The sequence below is a fragment of the Nyctereutes procyonoides genome, unplaced genomic scaffold (assembly GCF_905146905.1).
Source record: "Nyctereutes procyonoides isolate TBG_1078 unplaced genomic scaffold, NYPRO_anot_genome, whole genome shotgun sequence".
Taxonomy (NCBI): Eukaryota; Metazoa; Chordata; class Mammalia; order Carnivora; family Canidae; genus Nyctereutes; species Nyctereutes procyonoides.
Genome location: NW_026575046.1, coordinates 29306630 through 29321770, shown reverse-complemented (window position 1 = coordinate 29321770; position 15141 = coordinate 29306630). Strand labels below are relative to the sequence as shown.

At 54.4% G+C, this 15141-nt stretch overlaps 1 protein-coding gene across 2 annotated transcripts in view; it reads left to right on the top strand.

Moving 5' to 3' along the window:
* The first annotated feature begins 1802 nt into the window (after positions 1-1802).
* CAMK2A (calcium/calmodulin dependent protein kinase II alpha) overlaps positions 1803-15141 on the top strand; it is a 64938-nt gene continuing 51599 nt past the window's right edge. For both annotated transcript variants that reach the window (XM_055325115.1, XM_055325114.1), the window contains exon 1: positions 1803-1985. In XM_055325115.1, the coding sequence (XP_055181090.1) occupies positions 1924-1985 (62 nt within the window). In that variant the 5' untranslated portion in view covers positions 1803-1923. The remainder of the gene's footprint in view (positions 1986-15141) is intronic.

Below are 15141 nucleotides of genomic sequence, written 5' to 3'. Positions count from 1 at the left end.
GCAGGAGCGGGAAGCATATTGTGCGCAGAAACAAAACTGAGTGGTTTTTCCTTTTTCTGAAGGTGGTAATGGTGCAATTAGTGGCTAAGCCATTACCCCTCCTCCTTAGCTCGCCTCTCCTTCCCCTCGGCCTCCCTCCCGTTTCTCTCCAGGGAAGAAGTGGCTGCATCCTGCCTCAGGAGAGACATTCTATCATTCCCTCTTACCCTTGATGCCCAGGAAGAGGGGCAAAATTGTGGGAGAGAGTACCCAGAGGCTTCTGGGGGCCCCTGGACCTAACATAATGAGCCAGGTACCTGCTAGGGTTGGGGATTACCAACACGCAGACAACATGTCAGGAAGGGAGGTGACCACGAAGGCAATCTGGAGGTTCAGAGGGGGTGTGTTAGCAACTCAGAGGGTTGGGATCCTGTATCCTTTTATCCCACCTGGGCTCACTGTGGGTAAACGCTGGCATCAGACCTCAGCCTGGTGAGCTGTTAAATTCTCAGTCCAAGCTAGAGTGATGGGGGTGGTCATGGTCCTACTTTAGACCTTCCATTTCCTCTTCCAGAAACTAAAAAGAGGCCTCATGTTTACATACTTCCCAAAGGCTTCCACAGCCCTTAGCCCACTCCTTCTTCACAGCCTTCCTCTGCAGTGGCAGCTTTGTTCTGTTTTTGCAGAAAGGGTGCTGGAGGCTCAGAGAGGGGCAGTGACTTTCCCAGGGTCACACAGCTCATAAACATCAGAGCTGGAGTTGAACTCAGATCCTTAAACTCCAGCCATTTTCCTTCCGAACCCCCCAGGGCTTGGGTGAGATCTTGGGGCCATGGATCTGGCTGCTGTCCTGAAGAGTGGAAGTTGGCAGGGAGAATGGGAATGAGGATTTCAGGACAGGCCCATGGCCACTCCCCTCCATGCCAGGCCATGCTTCCCTCCCCACTGCCGCCTCCGCCTCTTTCACCTTGACTTGAAGCACAAGCTGAAACTGGGACATGAGCCCCAGGAGGCCAGATCTCCATGGTCCCTCTGGGGGCACGGGATGGAGGAGAGAGGTGGGGGTGAGCGGGCAGGCAGGGCACTTCCCTCCAGAATCCTGATGTCCCCTCTGCACTTGTCGCTCAAGCTCGAGTGCCAGCATGATGGACAGGTGGCAGAGAATGGGAGCAACATAAGGAAGACAGAGGCAGAGGCAAGAACAAAATATAGAGGGGAGCAGAGACAGTTACAGACTACAGTGATCCATTGGGAGAGAGATCCCAATGAATTAGCCATCGCTTCCTGTAAACCTTAGAACCCGGCTGTTGCCAGGGCAACGGGGCAATACCTGTCTCTCCAGAGGAGATGAAGTTGCCAGGGTAACTGCATCCTGTCTTTCCTGGGGACCATCCCAGAATGTGGCACCCACTGGCCGTTACCATGGCAACTGCCTTTTTGCCCCACTTAATCCCATCCTGTCTGCTACAAGGGACCCACAGTTGGAGGTGGGGGAGGTGGGAAGAGAGAAGATCACTTGTAGATTAAGTTTCTTCTTCTCCCCCTCCCCGAGCCCCTCCTGTAGTCCATCACCTCGGGGGTGCCGGGTCCCCCCGCCCTGGGCCCACATGGGCCTGCAGTATTGTGTGTGGTTAGGGCCAGGGCGTCCGGGAGCAGGTTTCGCAGTGGAAGGCAGGCAGGTGTTGGGGAGGCAGTTACCCGGGCAACGGGAACAGGGCGTTTCGGAGGTGGTTGCCATGGGGACCTGGATGCTGACGAAGGCTCGCGAGGCTGTGAGCAGCCACAGTGCCCTGCTCAGAAGCCCCGGGCTCGTCAGTCAAGCTGGTTCTCGGTTCGCACTCGGCAGCACAGGCAGGCGAGTGGCCCCCGGTTCCGGGAGCAGAGCAGCAGAGCCCCAGTCCTGGTCCTCCGGCCACACGCCTCGCCTGCCCGCCCAGCGCCAGGATGGCCACCATCACCTGCACCCGCTTCACAGAAGAGTATCAGCTCTTCGAGGAACTGGGAAAGTGAGTTGCACCTCAGAGAGTTCTGGAGGGTGCAGGGGGTCAGCGTCACGGGCAGAGGGTGTGCACCTGCGTGCTTCCTGTGCATACACAGGGAGAAGGCTGCATGCATTTGGGGACACTGTGCAGAGTGCCCAGAGCTGGGTGTCGGCATGTTTGCGGGTACACAGATGTGCCAAGGCCGGCCGGGTGAGTGTGCATGTAAGGGTGAAGGGTTGATGGTACATGCCAGTGTGCACGCATGTATACAAACACATACACACACTCACATCCCTGAGAGCACATGACTGGGCACACACAGATTTTCAGAAACTCAGAGTTAGAGAGGGATCTTCCCAGTCAGCTGAGTCCAGGGCCAGAACCCCCTGCTGACTTTCTCTTGAGGTGTCCATCTGGCCTTAACTTGGACACCTCTGGTGGGAGAGAGTTCACATCTCCCAGGTAGTCCCTCTTGACTTTAGGCACCCATGGTGTGGGTGCAGAGCAGCCAGCTTCTCCTGAAATCCCATCCCCTCCCTTCTTCCCTCCCTCCCCCCAGCTTCTCTTGGAAAGGGCATCAGTACAGCAGCAGGGGTGAATAAGCGAGGGACTGATGGGGCTTCCTAGGTGTTGAGAGGCAAAGAGGGTCAATCAGGCAAGCTGAGGGGAGCACTGCTATTGCAGGGGCTCATGGTACCTGGCAAAGTTGTCCAACCCCAGAGCTCATGTTATGCCCCTGATGACTGGTGTGGAGAGAAAGGTGGGAGGATGGGGGGACAGAAGAGCCCCTTTGCATAACCCAGTAGGTTGTGGAGCATCAGGAGGACACTCTGGATGCCCCCAGCTAGGTTTGTGGAGGCTCCAGAGATGGATCAGGGTAGGGGTACAGTTGTGAGGCAGATTTTGCCCCTTGGGCAAAGCGTTTCCAGTGCCCAGGGTGGTCCTTGCTCTAGCAGCAGGGGTGCAGGGGAGAGGGGCCCTGTTAGTAGCTGCCGGTGTGAGGTCCGGATATGCACATGCAGGTGTGCATTTTGATGTGTGCTGTGTAGGGACTGACTCTAGGGTACACTTGCGTGCTATGAAAGAGTATGCAAGTTCACATGTGTGCACCAGGAGGAGGTGCCGGTGTGTGCATCATGTTTAAAGCCTGCAAGTATGAATATGTGCAAGTGACCCAAGGGGTACCATTGGCCGGATGGCATGGGGGTGAAGGTGTGAATATGCGTCACTGTGTGTACACATGTATGGCAGTTCAGAGCTGTGTGCATGTCAGCAGAAAAATGTGTGTGAGGTCTGGGTATGTGCAAATACGTCTGCGCAAGGATGCCTGAGTGGGACTTGGGCACAGTAGTGTTCCTCTAGGGTCCGGCTATGCACATTTGTATGAGGAAGGGGGGGGGCATGCACACAGGAAGGTTTATGTGCATGCGTGTTAAGGCCTGGGCCAAAGGCTCTGGTAGGAGTGTGGGTGTTGAAGGCATGTGTGAGCTCATGCTGGTGTCTGCATATGTGTGGGAGGTGGGCCTGCGGCTGTGTACAGTAGACTGCCTGCACACACACACACACACACACACACAATCGCATAGCAGGCTACCCTGACACTCACAGGTACACACCAGGTCCCTTGTACAGACACACACCCATGTGCAGACGTGTGGTCACTCTTGTCTTCAGACTTTCTGTGTCTCTGAGTGTGTTTTTGTGCTGGGGGCCAGGGTGGGCAGTAGCAGTCTGCTGGAGCGTGCAGGGCCCCTGCTCAGTGGGGTTCCAGTGCCCACCGGAATGCAAGGATTCCCTGGTTAGCTGGGAGCTGCCTTTCAGGGGATGACCAAGGCTCGGTGCTGGGAGGGCTGCGTCACAGAGTGCAGTGAAATGGAGTTGAGATGTGACTCAGGCACTTCAAGTGAAAATAAAAGTGATGTTTTGCCCCAAGAGGAGATGGATATCATGAAGACTGGGTCCTGTGGGGGCGACTTGGTGCAGAGAGCCTTCGCGAGCCTTCTCAACCACACTGCCTGCCAGGACCAGGGCAGGGAAAGAATTCCAGGGGACAGGGGGCCCTGGTGTGACCACAACAGGAAACCGAGGGTGGCAGGCTTGGCCGGTCTATGTCTGATCGATGTCAGACCTCTTCTTTCTAGAACCGTATGGGTTCCTAACCTTTTTTAGGTCGTGTACTCCTCCAGGAATCTGATGAAAGTCGAAGTCTACATTCTCCAGAGAAACTCACAAGCCTACGAAAATGTTGCGGGCAACGTCAGGAGCTTGCAGGACGTTAGGAAGGCAATGGATGGGCCTAGGGTTAAGGATGCTTGTCCTGGAAAGAAGGAGGCCTCACTCTTCTGATGCTGTTAAAAAGCTCTGACGGGTTAAAAAGGCCAGGGTGCTTCGCTGAGCAGCGGGGCTCCTGCTCTGCACGGCAGCTTTAGGCCAGGCGCCCAGTGGGGCAGGTAGGGGCAGCACCCAGCACATGGCCCAGGCTCTGGAGCTCGCCACCCATATCTCTGTGACGCTGGCCAGATGATGGCATCCTTTCCCCCTGTGGTTTGGAGATAAAATGTGGGGATGAAATAACCTGGCACGCGAGAAGATATGGTGACCAGCCCGGCACACAGTGGGCCTTCAGCAGGAACTGTTGCTGGGATCATAGCTGTCAGAGGGCTAGGCAGGCTGAAGCCTGCAGCTGGGGCCTGCCACATGTTTACCTTTTGTCTGGAGTTGGCCTGGCTTGAGGGAGGAGCCCGACCCATCTCCTCTTCTGCAGGGAGAAGCCAGAAAGATGCTAGCAGGGCCCAGCCTTCAACTGTGAACCCATAGTCCCTGCCGGCTGGGACACTGCAGTCACCACCCAGAAGCTGAGCCCCCAGTCCAGGAGCCTACCTCCAGGGCCGGGCAGTTGGTCCTGCCAAGTTGACAGGGGAGCCTTCGGCCCTCCTTCTGCAGGGCCCTGGGCTGCTCAGCTGGAGAGCAGGGCGTGTGCCTGTCAAGGGCTTCCTGGCATCCTACTCAGTGAGGCCTGGCTTGTGACTGCAGGCCTCCTAGGAACCCAGGGTAGGGCTGGCTACGGATGTAAGAGCAGATGCACCTCTCTCACCTGCTGGGCAGCCAGCTTGGTGGGGTGTGGTCCAGAGTTCGGGCCCTGGACAGGGGCTTCTGGGGACCCTTGATGCTAAGGGACAAAGGTCCCACTGCAGCATGTGATTCAGGTAAGCCAGGGTCTTGATTCCAGGTCTCCTAGAAGGTTGAAGTGGAACTCAGAGACTAGCTCACTCATTCCTCCCTGACCCCCACCTTCCCTTCTCCCAGGAGATGAGAGAAATAAAGAGCCAGACCTTAGGAGCACAGGAGCTTGTTCGGAGGCAGGCTGCAGTAATGGCAGCTTCGAGGTCAGAGTGGGTCTGGGCAGCTGCGCCAGAGCTCCTGGCACAACCCACCTTCTCCGAAGGCCAGGATGGGAGGGGGGAAGGGGTCAGGTTCCAGGAGGCAGAGAAGGAGGAGGCCTCCTCCAGCCTTTGACATTCTCTGGGCTTTACATCCCACTTCCAGGAGAGGTTAGGGAGGCAGAGAATTGCCCTGCAGCCTGAGTAATCACCGAGTTGTACAGAAAAAGCCTTGGAAGGAGATTTTACTTGAGAGAGGGAGAGGGAGGGAGGGCGACTGGAGAGAGTGCAGCCCACTCTTTCTCTAGAAACTGGGATCTGAAATTGACTCAAGGGCAGTGTTGAGCTGGGGATGGGGGTTCCAGGGGGCCGAGGGATGGACGAGAGCTGGCTCCGGAGCCTCCTGCCCGCTCTTACCCCCAAGGTGTATATCAAGATCTGGGCCTGGGCTGGGGGACCTGGGGCCCAGAGGCTGCTCCCCACACTGAGGTCCCAGGGTCCCAGGTGCTTTGGTGTTCTCATGGGATACGAGCTCTAACATCTGCCAAATGTGTTCAGCAATCCCATCCTTCTCTGGCTGAGCTGTCAGGAGACTCAGTGGGGTAATGTTGGGGAGCAAGAACACCTGGGCACCCATATACCACCCAACGATGAGGGTGTGCTTTCATTTTGCTTTTAGTAGCCTCTCACATTCACAGAGCTTTGTGGCCATTGGGGCACCTCTCCATTCATTAGCTCTGAAGGGGGCAGAGAGCTTACTTGCCCATCTGATAAAGGAGCAGGCTGAGGCTTGAGAAGGTGGAAGGGTCTGGGTGCAGGTGTCCAGCACCCTGTATATGCGGGAGATAGCTCCTGAGAGGGACCCCTCTTGCTGCTGTGTCTTAGAAACGCTACTAGGGAAGAGGGGTCCATGGCCTTGTGGATAAGACGATGCTGAGCTGAGGCTTATTTTCTTTAAATTTTTTTTTAATTTTTATTTATTTTATGATAGTCACACAGAGAGAGAGAAAGAGGCAGAGACATAGGCAGAGGGAGAAGCAGGCTCCATGCACCGGGAGCCCGACGTGGGATTCGATCCGGGGTCTCCAGAATCGCGCCCTGGGCCAAAGGCAGGCGCCAAACCGCTGCGCCACCCAGGGATCCCTAAGGCTTATTTTCTAATCATGACTCTGCCTCTAATTGACTGGGCCACCCTGTGAGGATCCCAACTTTACCACCTGTGAAATGGGGATCAGAATAACTCTGCAGATGCCAAAATGCCCCATTAGTGGTGCTACCCTTTAGACTCCCGGAACATCAGAACTGGAAGGACCAATCCACTGTCTATTTATAACCTGGATGGTGAAACCACCACCCAGAGAGAAATAGCCCCAGGCCAGAGGGAGAGGTTGTTAAAGTCGAGGTAGGGGACCAGATCACATGCAGGGGCCAAAGGCCAAGGATGGGAAGTCGGGGCATTGGGGGGGGCAGGTAGGTCTTCAAGGTGGGGTGGGGGTGGGGGGACAGGAACAGGGAAGGGGACAGACTCTCCTTCCTCCCCCTCCAAGCCATCCAAGCGAGCGGCAGGCACGCACATGTTCTGGTGCATGCCGCAGCCCTCCACCCCCGCACAGCCACCCCCACACAGGCTGAGACACACTGACACTCTGCTGAGCATCCCTCCTGCCCGCCTGCCTCCCTGCACAAGCACACAGTGACACTGCTGCCAGCAGCCCTGCAGTCCGAGGACCTGGCCTTCTCAGGGGGCAAGGGCAGAGCCTTGGGATGCAATGCCTGCATCCTGTTACACACACACACACACACACACACACACACACACATACACACACACACACACTGGCTCCCACACACAGGGCATCCAGCACAAGTCTACCCCCCAGTACAGGGAAAGCAAAATGATGCTGACTGGGCTTCTGCATATTCCTCAGAGTGGGAACAGCACAGGACATGCTCCCCAACCCTGCCTTTCCCTCTTTCTGTGCAGGTCCCTGTGGCACAGTCCACCATCTCCTGCATGCATGCCGCCCTTCTGAGCTCCTCTGACACCCCAGGCCAGGCTGGCACAGCCCCCAGAGCAAGCCCCCCCCCCCACTGAGGCCCAGCCCAGGCCCTCCAGGTCCTTGCAGGTTGTGACTGCCCCCAAGGCATCTGTGCCAGAAATGGTTGAAGGCCTCTGGGTCACGTAAAAGGAGAAACATGTCTGTGACTCTTGCATCTATGCAACAAGTATTTCCCGAGCCCACTCTCTGCTTCCAGCCCTGGGCCATGCCCAGGAGGTGCCACAGGCAAGATTTATGTAGTCTCTGCCCCTTGGGGCTCACAGCCTAGTGGGAAGCGGACATTAATTAAATCACTTCAGGCGTGGAGCCCATCATGGGGCTTGAACTCACAACCCTGAGATCAAGACCTGAGCTAAGGGGCATCTGGCTGGCTCAGTGGTTGAGCATCTGCCTTTGGTTCAGGTCGTGATCCCGGGATCCTAGGATCAGGTCCTGCATCAGGCTTCCCACGAGGAGCCTGCTTCTCTCTCTGCCTATGTCTCTGCCTCTCTCTGTGTGTCTCTCCTGAATAAATAAATAAAATATTAAAAAAAAAAAAAAAGACCTGAGCTGAGATCAGGAGTTGGACGCTTGGCCCACTGAACCACCCAGGTGCCCCCAGAAGTATGTATGTATGTATGTATGTATGTATGTATTTATATTTTTAAAGATTTTATTTATTTATTCATGAGAGACACACACAGAGAGAGGCAGACACAGGCAGAGGGAGAAGCAGGTCCCATGCAGGGAGCCCGACATGGGACTCAATCCTTGGTCTCCAGGATCAGGCCCTGGGCTGAAGGCAGGTGCTAAACCACTGAGCCACCCGGGCTGCCCGAAGTTATTATTTAAATGCTAGATAAGGACTGTGAGCACAATCACGGAGCTATGAGATGCAGAGACCACAACTAGGTATCAGGGAAGGCTATACTGAGGAGGTGACACCGGGGAGCTGGAGGTTGAATCAGAATGAACGAGAAGGGAGAGGGTGGAAGAGTGTTCCTCGGAATGGGAACAGCAAAGGCAAAGGCTCTGAGGTGTGTACTTTGACGGAGCACATCTGCCCTGGGGAAGTTGGGGGTCCTCCTCTTTTTAGGCTTCTTCAGCCTGCCCCCAACTTTTGGATGCTTAGGGCCTAGAAGGAATTCTAAAAACTGTTTCTAGATTAACTCTAAGAGGGGGCCAGGCAGGGTGGTAAAGTTCTGGGAGCCAAGTCAAGTAGAGAAAACTGAGGAGCTGAGGACTCGAGTGGGAAGAAGGGACCCCGCGGAGTGGGGTGGGGGGTGTCCTCTCCACTCCTCTCCGCAGGCATGTCCTGAGCAGAGCCAAAAGTGTATAGAGGACCACGGAGGCGGAGTTCAGCTCTGCACAGGCAGGACTTCCAAATTATCAGAAGGGCTCCCCTTCCACCGCCGCCCCCCCTTCCCAGCTGGACAGGCCTCGGGAGGTAGGAAGTGCTCTGACAGCAGGCGTGCGCCCGCTCAAGTCCTCCCTCACCCCATCTTCCTCCTGCCCTCGCTGGTGCGATGCCGTAAGCATGAAGTGGGAGATGGTTTAGGGGCCAGAATATCCTGTCTCACGGAGAACATTGGAGTGAAGGGTGCTCTTCTGTCTTACAAATGGAGAACTCAGGCCCAAGAGGGCCAGGGCCTGCCCGAAGTCACACAAGCCAATGACACGCAAGAATAGGGCACTGTAGCCCCTTTCCAGTCTGGCGCTTGGCCCTCTTATGCTCTTGGAGCTTCTCTCTCTGGGCCTCTGAAAGCCCTCAGGGCGTGCAGGTGCATGGAGCCCGGGAAGAAAGAGGACCCTCCGTGTCCCCCCTGCTCTGTCTCCTCTGCTCCTGTCTCCAAGGTCTTTGAAGACTTTCCAATTTCCCTTTTTGTAACCCATTCAAGAAAACCTGTGTGCAGCCAAAACAAGAAATATGTTGGGACTTCTGTTGGTTCAATGTTCCCTGCAGCAAACAGAATCTTCCGGTTCCCAGGCCTTCTGTGTCCCCCACGAGACTTCTGCTGGGTTGGCATAGGGCAGGCCTGTGGGGTGGGGGACAGCTCAAAGACACTGAGTTCCCGCAGCATCTTCTTGAGCCTGGCAGTGGGTGGCTGCAGCCAGGGATGGGAGGAGGGAGATGTATGGTTACAGTAATAAGGCCCTAGAATTTTCTGGCTGTAAAACGTTGTAGTTTGTGGAGTTCTGGGCAGTAGTGCTGTGGTGAACTGGGAAGAAAAGAGAAAAAAACAAACAAATGGGGTCTCCAGCTCCCACAGTCTCTATGTCCTCTGATTTACTTGCCATTTGGGGACCTGCATAGCTATGTTTTGTTTGTTATTTTAAAAGGGCATTGCGGGCAGCCCGGGTGGCTCAGCGGTTTAGCGCCTGCCTTCCACCCAGGTTGTGATCCTGGAGGCTCAGGATCGAGTCCCGCGTCAGGCTTCCTGCATGGGGCCTGCTTCTCTCTCTGCCGGTGTTTCTGCCTCTCTCTCTCTGTCTCTCATGAATAAATAAATAAAATCTTTAAAAAAGTAAAAGGGCATTGCTGCTTGAAAAGAAATACATAGAAGAAAGAGAGAGCGGGTTTAAAAATGAGCCACAGTTGATTTCGCAGATGGGCAAACTTAGGCCAACCAGGTGAAGGGATTTGCTGAAAGCCCTCGAAGGTGGATGCTGTGGAAACAGGATATCCCTTTTGTTTCTCAGCAAATCTGACTCCAGCTTTTTAACTATTCTGGAAATCTAGGAGCCCTCAAGAGAATCTCATAGGACCCACAGGCACTTTCCCCCTGAAAAACGCATACTCACGACAACCTACGGAATGTGTATCTTATTTCCCACAGACCCCTCTGGCCCTAAAGCCCATCTGTGGATCCCAGGTGAGGGCCCCCACTGATCTGAGAGTATAGGTACTGGAGACAGCAATGGACAATGAGTTGGGAGTCCTGGGTTCAAGGTCTTGGCCTATTTCTTCATCTGTGAAATGGGGAAAGGGTGGACCTCAATGGGAAGATATTACTGGGCACAGGAGCTCCTCATGCAGCCACACGTGGCGCACACCCTGGCCCCTCAGTGGAGCTGCTCTGGGGGCCAGCCCAGAGCATTCTGACTCCTGCTCTGGCTTCCTTACCCCTAGGCCTTGCTCTCTGCGGAGTAATCAGATCAGCTAACCTGGGCTGTGACTTTCTGACCATCAAGAGGTTCAGGATGCTAATCCTCTCACAGATAACAGGTCTGCCTGCATTTACCAGGAACTTTCTGGAATCACCCCAGCTCGTCTCAGAGAGGTAGAATGCTTAGGTATCTTAATCGAGAGTGGGGAGACTTTCCTGAGGAGACCGGACTTTGATTATGAGCTGCCTGCCATGTAGCATCCAGGCAAGATGGTGAGTGGCTAGAAACTCAGGACTGAGAAAAAAATTAAAAAAGAAATTTAGGACTGGAATTCTGGAGAGAGAAAGGGCTGTAGAGAAGCAGATTTCAATCTTACGTGATGGTCCGTGGGTTTTACCATTTGCAGGGGCAGTGGGATCACAGAAACCTTTGTGAAGCTGATGGAAAATATGCATCCTCTGCCCAGAATAATGCACAGACATAGAATCATTTCATTTAAATTTTAGGTGTGTTCGTGACCACTCAGAGCCTCCCCGGGGATTCCCAGCTGACGCCCAGGTGGTGGGGATGGAGGGAAGTGGTAAGAGGGCAGTGGAGAGAGAACGGGGAGCAGTGATTGGTGGGGAGAGGAGGTAGGGAAAGCAAGGCAGGGTGCCAGGGAGAGTGCAGCCACCTAGAAATGAAAGGGAGGACAGGCTTCAAAGTCTGAGGTCCGTGGGGCTGGTTGCTGCCTGGTGTGGGGCTGGCAAAGTGGATCAGGCCCGTTGGGGCTGCAGGGGCTGGGGGGGGCATGGGGTGGGCAGGCCTGGCACAGCTTCTTCCAGGGAGTCCGGGGGTGGGCACCAGATTGTGGTGGGTTCATGGAGCGTGGGAGGTGGAAAGAGGAGGCAGCAGATACCGGACACTTCTTCTGGAAGTTTGGCAGCAAAGAGGGAGGAGGGAAGTGGACCAAGCTGCTGGGTTGAGAGAAAGGTTCTTGGTTTTTGATTTAAAAAACTGGGGGGAGCAGGATGTTTTTTTGTTTGTTCAGAATAAGGGAGACCTGTGTGTGTGTGAGGAAGCGGCCAGTGAAGAGAAGACCCTAATAATCGTCAGAACCCCGGACAGTCAGATCCTTAAGGAGTCCAGAGTGGAGGGGGGTGGGCTTGGTGACTGTGCTGTCTCCAGAAGGCCCCCATAAACAGTCTTCCATCTGCTGAGACCCAGGGGTCTGCCCTGGGCTCTGGGCAGCTCAGAGTAAAGGTGAGGAGGTTTACTTTAGAGGAAATTGGCCAGAGGCAGTCTTGGGTAGCAGGAAACTCTTCCCCTCCCTGTGCAGGAGACACTTCTCCCAAATGGCCCAGGAGGAAGTGTGGCTTCGGGTCCTCATCCCCATCTTTCAAATGAGGGGCCAGAGAATAAGCAAGCTGGTGGCCAAGCTGGGTGAGGACCCAGATCTTTCAACTTCCCCATCGGATGTTCCGGTGCTCACCTGGCTTCCATGTCAGCATCTTGGGCTGTTTGGGGCCAGAGAGAGTGGTGAGCCCCCTTGCGGGCTGACAGCCAGCAACTCCCAGGACACCGGGACTGCCAGGCAGCCAGAAAGCAATTTCCCAGTGTGAATCTGCTTTTCACGGCCCATTAGCACGTTCCCACATCCTCAGCCGTGCTGGACCCACCCTCCCCATGCCCTCTCCATCTGTCTGCTGGAGGGCAGGGCGGGGCCTCCGTGCCTGCAAGTGCCCACACACAGGGGAGCGGCCCCTTCCCCTCCTCACCACGGCCCCCACCACCTCCTCCCCTGGCTTTCCTCTTCCCCGAGCTTGGCAAACAAGGTCCATTTTGTTTCTGATGATGCCAGCTGTTCTCATCACTTCGTAGATAATGATGCCTATAAAAGGCGTTGTTTCTTGAGCATTTACTAGACTCCGGGGACTGTGCTAAACCCATTGCATACCTTATTATATCTCATTGAATCCCTGAAACAACTGCACAGGGTGGGTACTATGCTGATTTACATTTTACAGGCTTATGAAGGTTAAGTAGCTTGCCAGTAAGTGGCTGCACCACGATCTGAACTCTGGGGGGGGGGCCTGTTCTTATCCTCACAGAGCTTCACTACCCAGTATGGTGGTCACCGGCCACATACGGCTGCTCAAATGAAATAAAGTAAAAAATTCAGTTCTTCAGTCCTACTAGCCATATTTCAAGTGCTCCATAACTATATGAAGCTAGTGGCTGCCACACTGAGTAACAGAGATTATTTCCACCATCACAGAATGTCCTGGTATAGAATATTACAGATGGAAAAGGGGTCTGTACCATTTAGCCTCATTCCCACCCGCACACCCATGTTGCGGAAGAAAGAAAGCAAGGCCCATGTGACATCCCAGCAAGGGCTGGGGGCTGAGATTTTGGTCCTCCAGTGTCTGTCTGTCTCACACATACACCCTTCCCTACCCACACTCCGTGACCTGCTTGCTGACGTGGATAGATATTTCATACCCAGGGTGATGCACCTGTGCCTTGCCACACCCAAAGCCTCATGGAATCACATACGCAGGGCACTGACTGGGCCGCTCACGCACAGCCATGGGCAGACATGCCCTCCTGACCCCTTGGGACCCAGGAACACCTTCGTAGACCCTCCCAGAACCCATCCAGGGACACTCACACTGGGTTCCCACATGCAGACCTCATCCCTTTCTCTCAGGACCACCCCTTCTCCATACCCCATCAGTCCCTTCCACCCTGAGCTCCCTACGTTGCTCTCCTCTCCTCTCTGCCCTGTGCTGTCTCCAAACTCCTGCCTGGTCACCTGCAGGCCACCTGGTCATCTCAGGGCTATGGGAGGGTTAGGCTGGATTTTTTTGTTGTTGGCCAAGGCTGCTAGGCTGTGGCCACTTGCTCATGCAGGATGGTAATGCAGAAATAGGCCTTTTTAAAGCAAAAGCTACAAGAGAGAGGTTAGTCTCATTTCTGCTGCAGACTCTCCTCTGCCCCTGCCCCCGTCCCCCTGAACCCCAGCACTATGGCAGGCAGAGATGAACCTCCCCACTTGTGGATGGAGACCTGAGGCTGCGCAGGTAGAAAGAGGGGCTCCCCGACCTGGGTCTTTTGCTCACCACATGTTCTATGTACCTGGCACTGTGAGCAGTGTTTCACTTGTGTTACTTCCCTTGATCTCCCCAGCAAACCCAGGAGGAAGATGCTATTATTGCCCCCATTTTGCAGAAGGAAACAGAGGTGAAGTGTCAAGTTCAGTATCACAGTTGAGGATGTCACAATCAGACTACAGAGCTTTGTGAGCCCAGAAACCCCTGATCTTGAGGGTCACAACTTCCTGCCTTTGGTGAAGTCAGAAGAACAAGTGCAGGGGACCTGGATCCTCTTCACAGACCCACTAGGAGTATTCCTGTTTGCTTGAGGCCTCAGTTTCCCCATCTGTTAAATGGGGATCCTAGTTCCAGCTCTGCAGTGCTGCAGTGGTCGAGAAGGAGCTTATGGTGCACATTTAAAAGGAGGATACATTCTGGGTACCTGAGAGGCTGGTGCCCTCTGGATCAGTAGCTCTGAACTGGTTTTGACAAACTCCTCCCTCTGAGCAGCTGCTAAAAGCTATGCATCCTTGCCCCAGAAAAAAATGCACATACCTACTCTCAGAGGCACAGGATGTCCTTCAGTGGGTACATGGCCCCTGGAGCTTCCCTCCCCATGATAGAACCTAGTTAGAACCTCTAGTTAGGGGTGCCTCGGGGGCTCAGTCAGTGAAGCATCTTCCTTCAGCTCAGGTCATTATCTCAGGGTCCTGGGATCGAGTTCTGCATCAGGCTCCCCGTGGGAGCCTCTGGCTATGTCTCTGCCTCTCTGTCTCTCATGAATAAATAAATAAAATCTTTTTAAAAAGGGACCTCTAGTTAGAAGCTAAGATTTACACAAAAGCTTGGCATTGTGTTCCGAGAAGGAAGTTTAGCAAATGTGCCTTCTCTTGTTTTATAGATGTGGCTCTTAGGTCCTCAGCTCCTTGGGCAGAGCCCAGGTTCATGGGGCTGTCAGGCGTCCCTGCATAGAGTGGCGTGTGACAGCACCGTCAGTGCTGATGTCAGGGCATCTAGCAGGTCTTCCCCAGAGGGCGGGCGGGAAGGAAACAATCATCTGGATTGTGTGTTAAACAAAAATACAGATCCCTTGTGCCCCTGCCCAGAGGTTCTGGTTTGGTTAAGTCTGGGTAGGGCCCTGGCATGTGTTTTGTTGTTTGTTTGTTTTTTTTTTTAATATCCCCGCAGGGATTCCAAAGCAGCTGGTTTGATAACCATTGGTCTAAGATCTTTGCTTGGAATGGAATTATTTTACTTCATTAATTACTTTTTACTTAGAATTTGTTTCTTTAGTGGAAAAATTATATCCATTCCTCCTTCGCTGCCTTCCTCCCACCACCCCTCCATCCCTCCATCCCACGTTAATTGAACTCCAGCTCTGGACCAAACATGGGCTAGCTGCTGGGGAGTGAGGCAAGACCCAGCCTCTGCTCTCAGGAGCTTACAGCCCCTCTCCTTCCAGGCTCCTGCTCTCATGGGAGCTCTCCAACCTTTTCCAGAAGGGGCCACTTCAAATGCTCTCTCCCCTGGGCCCTTTGGGAATCGTGGCCTCCAGCTGGGCAGGGACCTGAAGGCC